The sequence below is a fragment of the Daphnia pulex genome, chromosome 6 (genome assembly GCF_021134715.1).
Source record: "Daphnia pulex isolate KAP4 chromosome 6, ASM2113471v1".
NCBI classification, from domain to species: domain Eukaryota; kingdom Metazoa; phylum Arthropoda; class Branchiopoda; order Diplostraca; family Daphniidae; genus Daphnia; species Daphnia pulex.
Genome location: NC_060022.1, coordinates 5,783,931 through 5,797,283, shown reverse-complemented (window position 1 = coordinate 5,797,283; position 13,353 = coordinate 5,783,931). Strand labels below are relative to the sequence as shown.

At 43.7% G+C, this 13,353-nt stretch overlaps 1 protein-coding gene and 2 long non-coding RNA genes across 14 annotated transcripts in view; 1 reads left to right on the top strand and 2 right to left on the bottom strand.

The window, feature by feature from the left end:
* Positions 1-9,411, top strand: part of LOC124195459 (rho guanine nucleotide exchange factor 11-like) — a 39,477-nt gene extending 30,066 nt beyond the window's left edge. For 4 of the 12 annotated variants that reach the window (XM_046589884.1, XM_046589883.1, XM_046589878.1 and 1 more), the window contains 10 exons: positions 54-300; positions 498-585; positions 6,118-6,306; positions 6,422-6,609; positions 6,895-7,074; positions 7,205-7,381; positions 7,461-7,666; positions 7,761-7,986; positions 8,047-8,177; positions 8,242-9,411. In XM_046589884.1, coding sequence (XP_046445840.1) covers positions 54-300; positions 498-585; positions 6,118-6,306; positions 6,422-6,609; positions 6,895-7,074; positions 7,205-7,381; positions 7,461-7,666; positions 7,761-7,986; positions 8,047-8,177; positions 8,242-8,322 — 1,713 coding nt within the window. In that variant the 3' untranslated portion in view covers positions 8,323-9,411. Of the gene's footprint in view, positions 1-35; positions 301-497; positions 586-6,117; positions 6,307-6,421; positions 6,610-6,894; positions 7,075-7,204; positions 7,382-7,460; positions 7,667-7,760; positions 7,987-8,046; positions 8,178-8,241 lie in introns of all 12 variants that reach the window. The other 8 variants (XM_046589879.1, XM_046589885.1, XM_046589880.1 and 5 more) reach the window with 4 other exon arrangements.
* LOC124195463 lies at positions 489-2,290 on the bottom strand. The gene is made up of 2 exons (XR_006875203.1): positions 984-2,290; positions 489-672 (listed from the first exon to the last, which is right to left on the bottom strand). It is a non-coding gene; the product is annotated as an uncharacterized LOC124195463 (long non-coding RNA).
* On the bottom strand, positions 8,584-10,606 carry LOC124195462. Its single transcript, XR_006875202.1, has 2 exons — positions 10,482-10,606; positions 8,584-10,026 (listed from the first exon to the last, which is right to left on the bottom strand). It is a non-coding gene; the product is annotated as an uncharacterized LOC124195462 (long non-coding RNA).
* Positions 10,607-13,353: the final 2,747 nt, after the last annotated feature.

Genomic DNA, 13,353 nt, shown 5'->3' with positions numbered 1-13,353 from the left:
GAAAGTATGTTATCGCATTTCAATCTCTTTACAAGGGTTTCTTGGTATTTCAGAACTTTGAGTTGACAAAGCACCGTCTGATCTACGAGGGCGCCCTGACGTGGAGGACAAAAGGACAGAAGAATGTCGATCTTCACGTCGTCCTCCTGGAGGAGTACATCCTCTTGCTCCAGAAGCAAGACGACAAGTACGTGCTGAAATTCCACAGCATCAACTACCTGAACTCCAAGGAGGAATCCAAGTGTACACACAGTCCTATCATCAAAATCGCTACAGTTCTCGTTCGGCCGGTGGCTACAGGTGAGATTATCTCTCATCAATCTTGAAACAATCCGACCGGAATGTCAGAGAGGAAAAAACCATATCAATAGAAAAGATTGCTGTGTTGTTATCTTTTCCATTTTTTTCTTTTTTTCTTTCGCTTTTACTTGTGTTCTGGTTTCTTGATATGTTTGTTGGTATTCCGATTAACTCACAAATTCCAATCGTTATTGCAGACAAACTTGCTCTGTATTTGGTCAACACGTCGCCGACAGGAGCTCAGATTTACGATCTTGTGGCAGTCTCCATCGCCGAGAGAAAAGCGTAAGTCTGAATTATTTCTTTTCCTTTTCTTTTGAGTCCCGGTTGTGGTCCTTCCTTACTTTTCATTCGCCATCGCCGTGAGTGTCCCTGCATCGAAATTGCGTATTAGTTTCGGTTGGGCATAGCAACAAATACGCGCGCACATACTCTCTCAAGACACACATACACGCAGAGAAAAGTGTTCATTTTCAATGGATGGAAATGATTCACGAAGGAAAATAAAGTTCATTGGACCGAAACCGAAGCTCTCGGGATATTTATTGCTCGGTGTGGAAATTGTTGTTTTTATAGCCACCCCATTTTTATTTTTATCTCTTTTTCTCCGTTGGATGTAAACGGAAAACACCGTTGGTTACGGTTGACTCGAAAGAAGAAGAAGAAGAAGAAAAATAAGTTACGAAGAAAGAGATGGAGCTCCCAAATATCACCACGTCTTGATGGTATGCGGATCTTTTTTGGGTGGTGGGAGGGAAGAGGGCGGTCGGTGGGTCGTTTAGAAAAACACCGCAAAGAAAAGTTTGCAACACCTCACCTTGAAGGAATTTCAATTTCGAATGCAAACGAATTTGCCGGCCACTCTTAATGGGGCATTGTGTTTGAGGGCGTCGCTAATCTGATCGCTGCCTTACTTCTATCAAGACGTCGACAACTTTCCCTGGACTTTACACTTATCGCCGGATTTCCGGTCTCCAAAGGCTCAAACCAAAGTCTGAACCAACGACACATATACGGGCTTACACACACGAAAACACGGAGAGGAAGGACGAGATAAAAAAGTAACGTTTTTATTAGGTTGCTCTGTGTGTGTGGTTGTGTACTTGGGATGTTGACAAAAGAAACAAAGGCTTTCGAGTTTCCGTATTTATACATCAACAGACGCTTCGTGATTAGAAAGAACGCAGTTCCGGAAGAAAACAAAAAGTATCGCTGAGGTTACAACATTGTTGGATGAAAGCGGCTCAGCAACATTCCAAGAATTGGTTGTTTGGCTTCTTTTTCTCCTTCGTTTTCTTCGTGAGGGGAAGACACGATATGCTTGCTCCTCGTCTTCCGTCCTTCCATGATGGATCGATTCTGTCTGAAAATTTTTATTATTTTTTCTGTTTTGTTTTTTTGTTTTTTTCTTCGACTCAAACAAACTCTGGTCGTACACGCAATCTCTCTCTCTCTCGCTCATTTCTATCTATCCCTCTGAGAGTCCTTGCATCGTCGCTTCGTTTCTTTCCCCGTTTTCATCGAATCACGGTTTATTCTGATGAAATTTGAAGAGGCTGTCTGCGTCTGTTGGCGCGGAATGACGCCATCCTACCGCCGCCAAGGCCGACCTTCCGTTTTGACCACCCGTAGTCACTTCGGCAATTTGGCACCTCCGCATTTTTCGCTCGACTAGGCACACACTGAAATCGAGATGGTATAACTCAATTACCACATTTATCGCAAGAAAAGACGAGGGAGGGAACGGGCAGAATGAAAAGGCAGAAATTTCGTGTTCGTTTGTTTGTCGAATGCATTTTGATTTATCATATTGTCGTGTTCTCTGGAATCGAGGACTGAAATATGAAAAAAAGAAAAAGAAAAGAGAGAGGTGGGTAGGTGGCAAACGAAGGGCGTATCAACTATTAAGGTCGCTTCGGGATCAAACGCCGTTTTGGTGCCGTGCGTGTGTCCCCGATTTCCAAACTCACGCACAAGCCGTAAGCGGAGTTTTCTGTCTGCTGGGTCTCGCCTCCTCCCGTACGAATAACAGAGGCTCTGCTCGTAGGAGGAGCTAACTAGCCGGAATAGAGGAGAGACTGGAGAACAGGGAAAAGTCAGAAAAGAAATAGAAAAGGAAGGAGAAAGAGGAGAGGAATGGAGTATATGTAAAAATAAAAACCATCGATGAAGCAAAAGGGCGGAACGAAACAGGAAACTAGCAACTTTGTGAGAGAGAGAGAAAAAGAAAAGAGAGCTTCAGCTCTTGTATCGTGTTGCTCGGAGATGTCTTGCGCCATTGTCAAGTCAGACGGCTCCAAATGAGGAAACGTTTCAAACTGTCAATTTTGAAATCAAACGAAAATGAGTTTCAACGACATCTCGCTGTGTGTTCCCCCGATGTAATATCGGCTGGCCGGTCGCTTTCATTGTGGCCTTTTTCTTTTTTGGCAAACAAGAGACTGTTTAGTGTTTGTGTGTCAAGTGCTGATCCGGTTGCATCGCATTTGTATTTATTCCTCTCTTTTTTTTCTCTCTCTCTCTCTCTCCCTTCTCTATCAATGCCAACACCCACTCTCGGATTCGTTCAAGACTGCGGGACTGGTCGGGAGTGATAATGTTGGTTTGAAAGAAGGAAAAGACGAAGAAAAAAGGATAAAAAGGAAGGAAGAAAGAAACAGAGAAAGAAAGAACGAAGGGGGAAAAAATCGGGTCAAGAACTCTAAGAAGTTTTAGCCGTCCCGCGTGAACCGCCGTCTTCTCAGAGCCGTCTCGCACGACACTGGAGACGGCAACGTTTTCGCCAGCGCGTTTGTGCCATTGCCTTTTAATTGTCTGTGAAACTGGAGATGCATTCGTGGAGATTTTTTGATCCGTTCTGCCGTTTGAATTAAGCCGGTGCGACTCTATTGTGCGTGTGCGTTTGCGACTCCCGACGAGGAACGTAATTTCATCCCATTTTTTTCATTCTTTAAACGTGTTTATTTGAAACAAGAATTTCTGCCGTCTTCTCGTTTTTCGCATCGTGGGATTATGTATCGTCGGATTTCCACGTGAGCAAGTCACGGCTGCAGAGCTGTCTGCAGCTCAGTGTTTGATACATCGATGAGAGGGCCAGTTCATCGTGCGGTGCATGGCCGGCTGGCTGGTTAGCGACTTGAGATGCCACTCCTCGTGTTGATGCAGTGAAACAACGAGCAAAGAGAACGCGACAATCTCTGACGTTCTTTTGTACTATCCATTTCGCCATCATCGTTGTGGGTGAAGTGAAAAGAAAAAGTCTCATTTCACCGCTGGCATTTCGCCACTGAAGTTGTGTGAGTCTTTGACTGCCCTCACACTCACACACACACACACACACACACGTCGTTGTGAAACTTCCTCTTAAAAACAAAGAACGTGTTAACTTTTTATCCTCCCGTCCGGCATTCCCCCGAAGTGATCGTGCCGAGGAATAAGTAACATCCGGATGGAATTTTTCTCACAATCCCGTGATTGAACACCTTCCTTCCTTCTAAAACAAAACCAAAGACAAGAGCAATTTGCGCGATGGATATCCTGCGTGATTTACGGCGGAGATCGCTCCAACTGGATAACGGCGACGTTGAACGTTTCCGTTCAACGACAATGCGTCGGGGAAGCATGGCTGTTGATAGCGTGTCCGCTGACAAAAAAGCCCATTCCTCCGGTGGCGGATTACTACACAGGTTTGGAAAACAAAAGAGAAACAAATACCAAATAAATTAAAATCCCCCTCCCTTGTTCCAAAAGGAAATCTGTCTCTTCCGATCCCTCCCACCCCCTGTTATGGTTTGGTACAAAACGGGACGGCTCTTTATCTTGGCCGTCCTTCTTTTTTTGGTCCGTCTAAGGCGAAACATTGGCCATTCTGAGCGCAACTCTCCGATAAAGAAAACGTAAGGGAAAAGGAAATAAAAGAGAGAGAGAGGAGGGAACGTGATTGAATCACTCGTGACGTCACTTTCTTTGTGTGTGCGATAACCGCTCCCTCCCGCTAACAAGGGAGTTGGGCCGACGCGGCCGCCGCCGCCACCGCTCGCTTTGACGTCCCTCCAGTTTGACCTACAAAGTGTGGCGTAGATCAAGGATCGACCACCAAAAACAATAACAGTCACGCACGTATGCCCGCCTCCCCTGCCTCTCCGTCCTTTAAGAAATATTCGCCTTCAACAGACTACCACCAGCGTTCAGATGTGGAGGGGAAAAAAAGTTGTTGGCATCGGCGGCCGCAAAACCTGCCGCATTCTGAGCCAACCGTTGTCAATAAACACGGGCTACTCTTTTATGTTTTTTTATAGATATGTACTTAAAGTTCCCCAACGGCCGGTGCCGATCTCGGATGTAAACAATAAAAAATTAAGTACTTACATTGATGTATATTGAGGTGGAAAAGAACTCTATAAACCGTCTTATAGATAGGTAACAGGACTCGTATAACAGCATCGCCGCAGCTTAGATGTTAGCAACAAATAAAAAGGTTTTCCTACTTCTTCCTATCTGACCAATTTTTCTTTTCCTCCTGATGACCTTACTTGTTGTAATGAGCTAGCTCGTTTTTTTTCCTCCCCACTTTGGTAAGGACGAAGACTGACCCGTTAAAGTGATTAACAGGCCAGACTACTTTGTGGTGGACCTGGTCTTTTAACTGCAACTTTGGACAGTCATCATATCCGCATTGTGTCGAACTGCGTCGCTCAATGGACATCGCTGTTGGTTGGGGTAAAGAGAAAAAAAAAGAGAGCGAGCGTGTGCTCTCAGTTTACTTTTGAGCTGTGTAGCTAATGACTAGCAGACACATCTGTCTTTCGAACCGTAACATGTGCGCCATCTGTGGTTTCGGTTTCGATTCCTCTACACTCCCTCCCCTGCCTCCCCCTCTTGCCCTCTTGAATGGCGCGTGGCTTCCGGTTCCATCCGCCCAGGCTCCTTGATGAATGAATGTATAGTTGGCGTGCACTGATTACGATTGGGATGGCGCGTAGCTGACCCAACTATGTGAGGAGAAGTGAGTTTGTGTGTGTGTTTTTTTTTTTTTGGAGGTTGGTGAGGAGGGAAGATGGCGAGTGCATTGGCGTTCGCGCTTGCGCCAGCGTTGGCCAGCTCAACGTGGACCGCGGGAGAGAGAGAGAGAGATAGAGTTGGCACTTTTCTATTTTAGATGTTGGCGGTCGTTGTTTTGTTAAGAAGCGCGCTGTTGTTTCTGATTCCTCTCGACTTTGCGCTATTCTTCCCTGCCCCGGCCTCGATTGACGTAGTGCCAAGCTCAGTCGTCGTCCTTTTGCCAAAGTCTTCCAGTCTATCCAGAAAGTTTTGGACGTCATTCGGTTGTGCTCCATTGAAAAGCGTGGGCTTCTTACATACACACTCTTTGCCACCGACGACACGTCTCATAGCTGCCCGATCGCTCGATCGGAAATCCGTATCCTCCTCCTCTCACATTTCTGCCCGTCTCTTTTATCTTTTGGCCCATTCGTCCCTAGTGCCAGCGATGGTGGTGTCGTTTTGAGTTGGGCCGCAGTTTGTTTATGGCCAATTTCAACCCGATCCGTTCTCTGTTCAGTGAAACCAACCGGTAACAACTTTATCCGGGTGTCTCTTTCTCTCTCTCTCTCTCTCTCTCTCTCTGTGTGTATGTGTGTTTGAGCGAGCGCGCGCGCCATTTCGTTGCTCGAACCTATTTATGTCTACTACGAACCTGCGCAAATCATCACATCATTGCTAATGACCTCTTTTTATTTTTATTTTTCTTTCCTTTTCGTCGCTGTTGTTTCTTCGGCTGCTGCCCTCTCTTCTTCGCCACTGCTGTTGATATTTCAGATGGTTTCGCCACATCACTGACGCCACGGAAGCGTACAAAGCACGAGAAGGTCGCAACAGGCGACCGGATGGAAGCGGGAGTGGCTCTTCCCCGTCGATGGGAAGCGCCACCCCCAGCCTCAGTTCCTCTTCCAGTTCCGCTCAACTTTTACCGCCACTGCCACAGGCCGCCGATTCATCGGAAAAAACGTAATAACATACAATCATCTATTCAGGGGAGGGGGAGAATCTGAAAAGAATCTTTTCAAATTTCAAATTCAATTTTTATCATTATTATTTGACCTCATTCGTTTGTTACGTAAAGCAGTGAGGAGCCGATCGAGGACAACGTGTCGGCCGATTCCGGCGTCAGTTTGACGCCCAGTACCAACGAAACTCAGCCGCCGCCAAGCGAGCCAGCGAGTGAACAGCCGCCGCCGCCGCCGCCGCAGCAGCAGCAATCTCAGCCAACCAACTTGGAGGCGGCCCAAGCCGAAGCCTCTAAGAAACCAGGTATAATTTTGGACTGAAATGGATTACTGCGTGTCGTCCTTTTTCTTCTTTTTTTCTTCTTCTTCTTCTCCCTTTTCTTTTTTTGTTTCTTTTTTTAATGCACAAAGTCGCATTTCCATTGCCATCGTATTGTCAACGTAATTTGGTCGGATTTATGTGCAGCACATGTTTGTTTTTTCTTTCTTTTATTACAAATTTAAGTTTCTTTTTTACTTCTGGGAATCCAACTTAAAGCGGAGAATGTTGCGTATAATCATTTTAATGCTTGTGAATTTGTTTTTTAAGGTGAGAGCGGGACGACGACTCCGGGTAGCGGTTCAACGGCGGCCTCACCGGCGCCACAGCGACGCCTTCAAAGAGTCGAAATTCTGAAAATAGCCGAAGGAACGCCGTTAATCGATCCCACTGAGGTGGTAGTCTCTCAAGGAGCCGTTCTCATCGCCGAACCTGTCCTCACTCCATTAGGTATTTTCTTTAATAATCCGAATTCTCTTTCCCAGAGGGAAAGAAGAAACCAATCATATCGTTGCCTGTTTTTTTGCCAAGCTTCTCCATGTCTTAACGCTGTGCATTGTCATGTCTTATGTATTTATAGAAAAGCTGCGGAGAAAAGATCAGATGATCCGAGCTGCTCTGGCGGACAAACAAAGACTCGTGGCCGACATTCTGCACGTTCCGCACTCTGAGCTGGATCCAGCATCATCCGAGTTGCTGAGCGAATCGGAAGGCGAGAAAGAAGCTCGATTGCTAGTCATGACGGCCATAGCTCAAGGTACGCCTGTTGTCTTGTAACGAAACGGCATTGAATTTCAGCCTTGACCGACCTTTTCAATCTTTTTCAATGCCTTTAGCCACCCAACTCTCAGCTGTACTGAACGACAGTTTGCACGTCACCGAAGAGGAAGCCATTGCTGCTGTCTCGGCGGATCCCACGCCAGTCACATCATCACCATCATCGCCACGCTCAGCTCGACGGATCAATCGAATGCCGGGCGCTGCAACTACCAAATTGCTCGCCATCACGTCCGCTCTCAATAAGGACCTGACACAGCTCCTGGTACATATATTTACCGCAGCCTCGATTTAGATGAACGAGTGGATGGGAAATCTCATTTATTAATCATTGCAACCTTGTCTATTGGCAAACACAGGGTATCGTCACGAATCGAGACGAGGAACGCGATCAGTTGCGCCGTGAATTACAGAAGACACGCGATCAGTTGGCTGAACAGTTGGTACTGCAAGTCGTATCCCATCCTACGTCCACTTCACGTCCGGTCAGCCACGTTTCCTTATCGGACTGTGAGGCGACGATAGAATCCGAACAGTCAGAGGGCGCCCCTGCGTCTCCGGAAGTCGACATCCAAGTACCCAGTGGTAAAATCCTCGTTTTATTCAACCATTTTTTTTCTCTAACATGTTGCTTTAATATTGTAGGATGCGAAGGAGAATCAAATGATGGGAACGAGTCACTAGTCGACAAATCGATAGTTCCAGTTGAAGCTGAAACGACGTCGCCAGTCACTTCGCCTTTTGACGAGGTTGACAGCGCAATAAACTCGAACCAGGTATGTTATACAATTTAAACAAATTTGTGAGAAGATGAAGACTAATTACTACATTTAAAACTAGACTTTGAGCGAGGAAGTAGTCGAAAGGATCGACATTGGCGAGAAAACAGAATTGGAAGTTTCCCAGAGTAGTGAAGCTTGAAAAACATCATTATTTTTTCAACAGCTACCAAGAAAATAATAAGAATTTATCTTCCCAAGTACATTGTTTTAAGTGGCATGAAAAAAGCAAAAAAAAAAAAAAAAAAAAAAAAAAAGAAGCAAAAAAAACGAAATATTCACTTCCATCTTCTTTCGATGACCTCATTCCGCCATTGAGCGACCTTTGTACATATGACGCCAAGATTCGCTTAAAGTGCAAAAATTTCAAAAACAATAAGAGCATGGATTTTTTTTTCCTCCCCCACACACCCCATACCCTACCCTCCCAGTTGTGAAGATGTATTGAAAGAAACGAAAAATCAATAATTAACACGGTGGACGATTGTTTAACGTGCCAATCAAGACATGGAGTCAGTCGGATCCTGGCGCTAAGGCCGATCTCTATTGCATTCTTTTTTTTCTGTTTTGTTTTATTTTGTTCCTTATTTTTCAAAGCTTTCTTCGGCGACTAGCGAACCTCTGGACTCGAAGAATTTTTCCCCCTCTTTTTTTCCCTGTACATCTCTCGATTCGATGCAGTCGTATGTCTCTTTATTCCTCCTTCTTCTTTGTTGTGAATTGCAAAACCAACTGATCTATACCTTAACTTGCAGGATTGGTTCATAACAAATATACGCGGAGAAGGCAGAAAAAGTTTGTTGTATCAAAAGACGTGTAGGAGAGAGATTGAGAGGAACAAAACAAGAGAATTATGGCAAGCAACCCTATATTCGTCTCAATGGAAATATTTTTAGAAAGTAGATTCAAATTGCGAAAGTGGCGCTAGAGACTTAACTTACTTGATGTAACAACGAGAGAGATTTGAAATGCATAGGATCAAATTTATTTTTCGCGCGATGGCTCTTTTTTTTTTTGAAATTTGACTTCCCTTCTTGATTTTATAATTAAAAAAATAAGAACGTCTTCACTTGTCCCTCCTTCCTGCCAATTTTGTCTGTGCTCTTGATTTCCCCCATCTCTGTCCAAAATATCACCCGTTTTGTTTTGTTGTACCGCAGAACTCTTTAATTATTAAGGAAACTCCTTTAGGTTTTCTCACCATTCATGCAATACACTTGAAATATATTGATCCGATTTCATTGAAATAACCGGGAACAAAATTGAATCTTTTGTACATCGAGTACTCTCACTAATAGTTTTCGGGATAACCCTTAGATTGTGTCAACACAATTACTTTAGTGATAGTTTAGTAGTTCTTATGTGTTTCTGCATGTGACGAAACACACAGCAGCAGACAGCAGGTACACGTAGCAACGGAGAACCGCGCTATTGCGCCGTCACGCCGCTAGAAGCGCTCCGAAGCCTCCGACGGCTGGAACCCTCCCACTTTCCCATGGCTGGAGCCAACCCAATTACCCAACCCGTTCCTGACGACTGGAGCTACTACCCCCGACACATCCTACTACCAGATCGAAGAATTCTCCATCAACTGCGTTTTCATTGTCGACAAGCAGTGCACGGAGAATTTATCCTGAGCTACGTAAAGACAACTTCGAGCAGGCGATGGTGTATGAGAGAAACAACGCTGGTGTTGACCAATAGTTAGTACTTTAGGAAATTTTAATGCTTTATTAGCTTGAGGAACCCTTCTTTTTGTTGCTGGCTGTCAATGCAGTTTATTGGAGGATGCAGTGATTTTTACATTCTGTTTGCATTTGGCCTACTTGCTGCTCACCACATGAACCTGGAAATACAGACAGAATTAAACAGAGGCTAAGAATAGTGTTTACTTATGATAGCGAAAGTCACATTAAATTATATTGATGATGGCGATACTGATTTACGGTATATCTTTATATGTCATATTAAACTTCAAATTTAAATTGAATCCAAGCAACAGAAAATTGTTTTCTTAGGTCACAAGTCAAGGTTTTAAAATATTTGTGAAATGGAAAAGGAATTTTTGTTCTAGTTTTATTGCAAAGGAAATTACCAGCACAAGCTGATCTGTTATCCAGCACATGACTATCTTTTAACAAAAACTCAAGCAGCAAATAGTTTCATTAATACGTCAAGAATTTTCTACATCAGATTTCTACATCAGAGGATTCAACTTGTGACCTACATATACAACCTTATATTAAAAACACAAGTTCTTCAGTTGAGGCCAATTACGCCAATATATCTCAATCAAATTACCATTACAAGATGTCTTCATGGTAGAAGAGGGGATGGTATGTTCACGCACTAGAAATTTCCCATAAGGCTGGATCCCAGGTTGCCACGATGAATGGTAGCGACACCAAGCGGATTTTCTCCAGAACTATATCGTGGCAAAGAACTTTGAAAAAAACTGAAAAAAAACGAGGATCTAGCCTTATGGGAAATTTCTAGTGCGTGAACATACCATCCCCTCTTCTACCATGATGTCTGTTGGAAATTTGCAATCCAGATATTGAATGTACGTACATGACTTCTTAACGATGTACAGTACCCTATAAGTGTAATCTGTAATCATATATGTTGTATTGTAACAGCCACCAGATGGCGCTGATTGTGAAAGTGAGGCAACCTATCTATTGTCTACTTCGGTTGCCGATTAGTAACACCTCCGCCCTACTTCTTTTGAAAGCTCGACTCGTTCGATGGACGCGTATTGTATCTGCTATGACTGTCTACACAAATACAGAATAGTGATTCCCTTTGCTAATTCTTTTAATTTCAACAATGTCTTCAATTCCTGTTACACTTCAGAATGAAACCAGTGCTATTGACTGCTCTCAGCAGCTGCACCCAGAATAAATTCGCAAACTGTGTACATATAACTTATTACACACATTATGAAAAATGTCATCACGCTAACGGATACCATATTTATTTTTATTCTGTTTTAAACGTGAACATGAAATCAAGATCTTATGATGAGAGACAGAAAGAACGATAACTTTTACAATAAATACACACACACAAGGAATGGATTTAGGCGGTATGAAATTTTAGACCATACATATTATACAATAAGAAAAATGTCACTTGAGTGAGGAACACCCAACAGAAACAGATGACTTCAGAATACAATTTTGTTGGGAAATAATAAAAAGTGTAGAAACGCTTAACGGAATGAGCGGTTTAAACACAAAATCCACGACTGAAGTGTCATAGGTAAAAATCCGCAAGGGAGTCCATGAGCCAATCCATGCTTCTGAATAACTTTGGCAGTAGCGCAAGTTAAGGGGCGAGCGCATTTAAGGGTGTTGTTTAAAAGCTCATGGAAATCGGGATTAGGATAACAAAAGTCGGACTTTTGGATTAAAAACACTCCAATCCTGACTTTCCACTGCTGTCAAATAAATTGTAATGGAACCTTTCATTGATTACTAGTTTGGCGATCGCTGTAAAGGACTGGGCGCGAGGTATGAGGTACTCCGTGTTCGTTTTCCAAAGCCAGCGCATCATGAACTCCCTTTCTGCCAGCAGTTCCAGAATGTTGCATCCATGCAAGCATTTGATGTTTGGATCAGATCCCGCCTTCAGCATTAGTCGTAGCATCTTGAAGTCTGTTTCTGTCCCAATGTAGTTGGCGGATACCCTTGACAACAGACTTGATTTGTGTCCCTTTCTCTTCTGTTCGAAGGCATGAATGTACCATGCTAAGATGCTCTTCAATAGATAGCTTTGTCCCTTTGATTTTGGAGTGGAGACCATTGCTTCCAGAATTAAAAGAATTGCGACCGGGATGGAGTACTGTTCGGAAGGAAGTAGTGTGTCAAGCTTTTACCTTACCGAATATTAGATGAAATGAATAAAGATGATGACACTAATTTGAGATTGCTACGCTGATTGTATTGACTGACTCGTTTGATAGATAGATTAAGACAGACAGGGCCCGACCCCCTCCTGAACATTACATTGACACCAGGGGGGGGGGGGAAGGGCACAAAGAATCGGTACAGTCAGGCGGGTAACAAGGGGCCACCTATCGGGGGCCCCGAAGATCGTATTCCCGTAAATGGGCCGGAATCCTGGTTGTTCGGCCGGATCTCGTCGTCGGCCGTTGGGGACGTCTTTCGTTTCCAACAAGTACGGCATAATAAATTTTGTCAAATCATGAGGGCAGCTGTCGTGGACCTTAACTTGGTAACTGAAACAGAAGGACAGTAGTTCCATCAGATAATCAAACGGGATTTCAGTGTTACTGGAATTTGATGCATTTTTAAGGAACCCGGGGTGCTGCAGTACTTTCTTTTCACGTTCGACGCAACAACATCGCGAGTCTCAAATGGATTGCTTCCCAAATAGGAATTCTTCTCCCAAGGCGGGGTCAAAGCCGTGTGGATGGTGCGGTGGGCACAGGGGAATCTCTAAGATGTCCCTTTGCGAGCCCTTATTTAAACACGTTACTCATTTTCATCTTGTCGCATACGTCATTTTTTACTCCCTCTCGTAGAAGTCTCTGATACGTCCCGTTTTTATATTTTGGCTCCTTCTCGACACTTAGAAAATTTTGGAGAAACTGTCTTTGTCTTTTCGTGGCAAAGTTCGATTCTAAAATCTTATTATTATCTTTATCTTCACAATTATGAATATGCTAGCTAAAATAAGAGATATCTTCGTGAAACAGTGGTTCTTGAACTGAAAGTTGCAGGGTAAGAAGCATTGGTAAGATCTGCGCCAACGTTCACCTTTTCCTTCAACTTAGCTTTCTCTCGAGGCCTCAATATTTCTCTTCAGTGAATTCATTTCTGCATGAAAATACAACGCATGTTAAAAAGAGTGCAGATAGAATTAAAAACAATCAATACCTGCTACTACGAAGAAAACCCACCACAAAATGCTGGAAGGTGGAATCGTTTCGCGTCTAATTCAACACAATCCAAATTACAAAGAGTGTGACATCAGCTTGCACATGAGCATTCACTCCTTTACTGCCTTAAAATAAAAATAGGCTTGAATTAGGTCAAATAATAAGTAAAAAACAAAACGTCAATCTAAATTTACAAATCTGAGTTCTGGATTTCAAACTTCAACTAAATCACAGCTCTACTGTTATAGTCTCCACCTAGGCCCTGCC